This window comes from Propithecus coquereli, unplaced genomic scaffold (assembly GCF_000956105.1).
Source record: "Propithecus coquereli isolate 6110/MARCELLA unplaced genomic scaffold, Pcoq_1.0 Scaffold171, whole genome shotgun sequence".
NCBI classification, from domain to species: domain Eukaryota; kingdom Metazoa; phylum Chordata; class Mammalia; order Primates; family Indriidae; genus Propithecus; species Propithecus coquereli.
Window position 1 is genome coordinate 3,277,060 of NW_012141747.1, and position 1,962 is coordinate 3,279,021.

The following is a 1,962-nucleotide window of genomic DNA, read 5'->3' on the forward strand; positions in this document are numbered from 1 at the left end:
ATCTATAGAATGAAACATAGTGGGACAACAGGAAGAGGAGACTGAGCAGTATACGAGGAATTCTAAAACCTGGTTAGTGCACACAGAAGGGTTTTAATTTAAATCCTTGCTTGTGCACCAATGTAGCTTAACCCCCTCCGTCCGGCAACTTAACGTCTGCAGTACTCCATGTTAGGAGACATTTTTAAAAATCCTATTTCTGCTTCCCAATCAAGGAAACAACATAATTGTCCACTTCCCAAATTCCTCCTCCTCCCAGCACCTAGCTTGGTTCTCTGTGGAAAGCGTGACTGTGGCCTGCCACGTCCTCTGTTAAAATTTGAGTTCTAAAAGGTCTAAATTGGCAGTTCCATTAAGAGAAGCTTGCTGATGATGTCGGCTCAGTGCCCACCTCAGGCTTCCCAGTCACTTAAGACAATTCCCTAAATCAAAGCTAGGATGCGTGATGTGCTTGGTAACTTTCCTGGGCGCTCTCTTAAGGAGAGCCACAGGTTGTCTGGCAGCCACGTCTCTGGGCAAAGGCAGGTACCTTGGTGCGGGCGAGCCGGCAGCCCACGGCAGAGACACCTGCTCCCGGCGCGGCCCCAGCACCTCCGCGGAAAGCGGCAGGCGGAGAACGCGCGCGCACACGCGCAGGGTCCCGGGCGAGGAGGGCGACGCGGCCGGGGAGAGGGGCTGGAGACCTGGGTTATGTAAGCCAGTGGAGCTAGGCAGGGGCTTCGCGTGGGCAGAGGCTCGGGCCGCCCAGGTGGGGCTGTTGCCCTGTGGGGTCCGGCCGCCCACGCAGCGCGGAGACGCGGCCCGGGCCTTGCGCCCGCCCCCGCCCGTGGTCGCCGCGGCTCGCAGCGCGCCGCCCCGAGACGCGCGCGGCTGGTAGCGAAGGCGGCAACCGCGCTCCCGCAGTCCTGGTCTGGGAAAGGAAGCACCCTTCCTCCTCTGTCTTCGCTGTGGGCCCGCGTCGTCGTAGCCCCGCCGTTATGAGCCCCGAGCCGGTCCCGCCGCCGCCGCCGCCCCAACGTCCCGGCTGTGACCGCGGGGAGCCGTTCGCCCAGCGGTTAGAGAAGGGCGACGAGGCCTTCCGCGAGGGCGAGTACGAGACGGCAGCCGAGATCTTCCGCTCCATGCTGGCCGGGCTGGCGCAGCCGGACCGCGGCCTGTGCCTGCGGCTGGGGGACGCGCTGGCCCGCGCTGGCCGCCTCCCCGAGGCCCTGGGCGCGTTCCGCGGCGCCGCGCGGCTCGGGGCGCTACGGCCGGAGGAGCTGGGGGAGCTGGCGGGCGGCCTGGCGCGCGCCGTCGGCCTGCGCGAGTGGCGGCTGTCCGCGGGGAAGCCGGGCTGCACGCCCGAGGCGCCGAGCGACGGGCATCCGGTCTCGGCGTCCGCTGCGCCCCGCGATCTGCTAGGCTGCCCGCGCTGCCGGCGGCTGCTGCACAAGCCGGTGACGCTGCCTTGCGGGCTCACGGTCTGCAAGCGCTGCGTGGAGCCGGGGCCGACGTGGCCGCAGCCGCGGCGAGTCAACGTGGTGCTGAGCGGCCTCCTGGAGAAGTGCTTCCCCGCCGAGTGCCGGCTGCGCAGGCTGGCGGGCCAGGCGCGGAGTCTGCAGCGCCAGCAGCAGCCCGAGACCGCGCTGCTCAGATGCGACCAGGCCCTGGACCTGGGTAAGTGGGTCGTGGGGGCGGGCTCGCCTACCCGCACACCTGTGGAGCCGAGCGGCCCGGTTGGGAGCTGACCCGTGGACCAAGGTTTTAGAGCGGTTTGTTCAGGCTTAGGCGTCATTTTGCTTTCTGAAGGGGGGAGCAGCCACAGCCTGCAGGCGGGGTGACCAGTGTCAGAAGTCAGGTGCACGCCACTGGTCCAGGACCCGGAATAGGCATAGTTTTCCGAGGCCTCCCTGAGCAGCTCTGTAAAGCCTTTCAGCCCCTTCTCAGCTGTTTAGGAGTGGGAGGGTAACAAAGTATTTTTTT

General features: G+C 65.6%; 1 protein-coding gene across 1 annotated transcript in view; it reads left to right on the forward strand.

Moving 5' to 3' along the window:
- Nucleotides 1–977: 977 nt before the first annotated feature.
- The window catches only part of LONRF2 (LON peptidase N-terminal domain and ring finger 2), a 33,811-nt gene continuing 32,826 nt past the window's right edge, over nucleotides 978–1,962 (forward strand). The window contains exon 1 of the mRNA XM_012641869.1: nucleotides 978–1,656. Coding sequence (XP_012497323.1) covers nucleotides 978–1,656 — 679 coding nt within the window. The remainder of the gene's footprint in view (nucleotides 1,657–1,962) is intronic.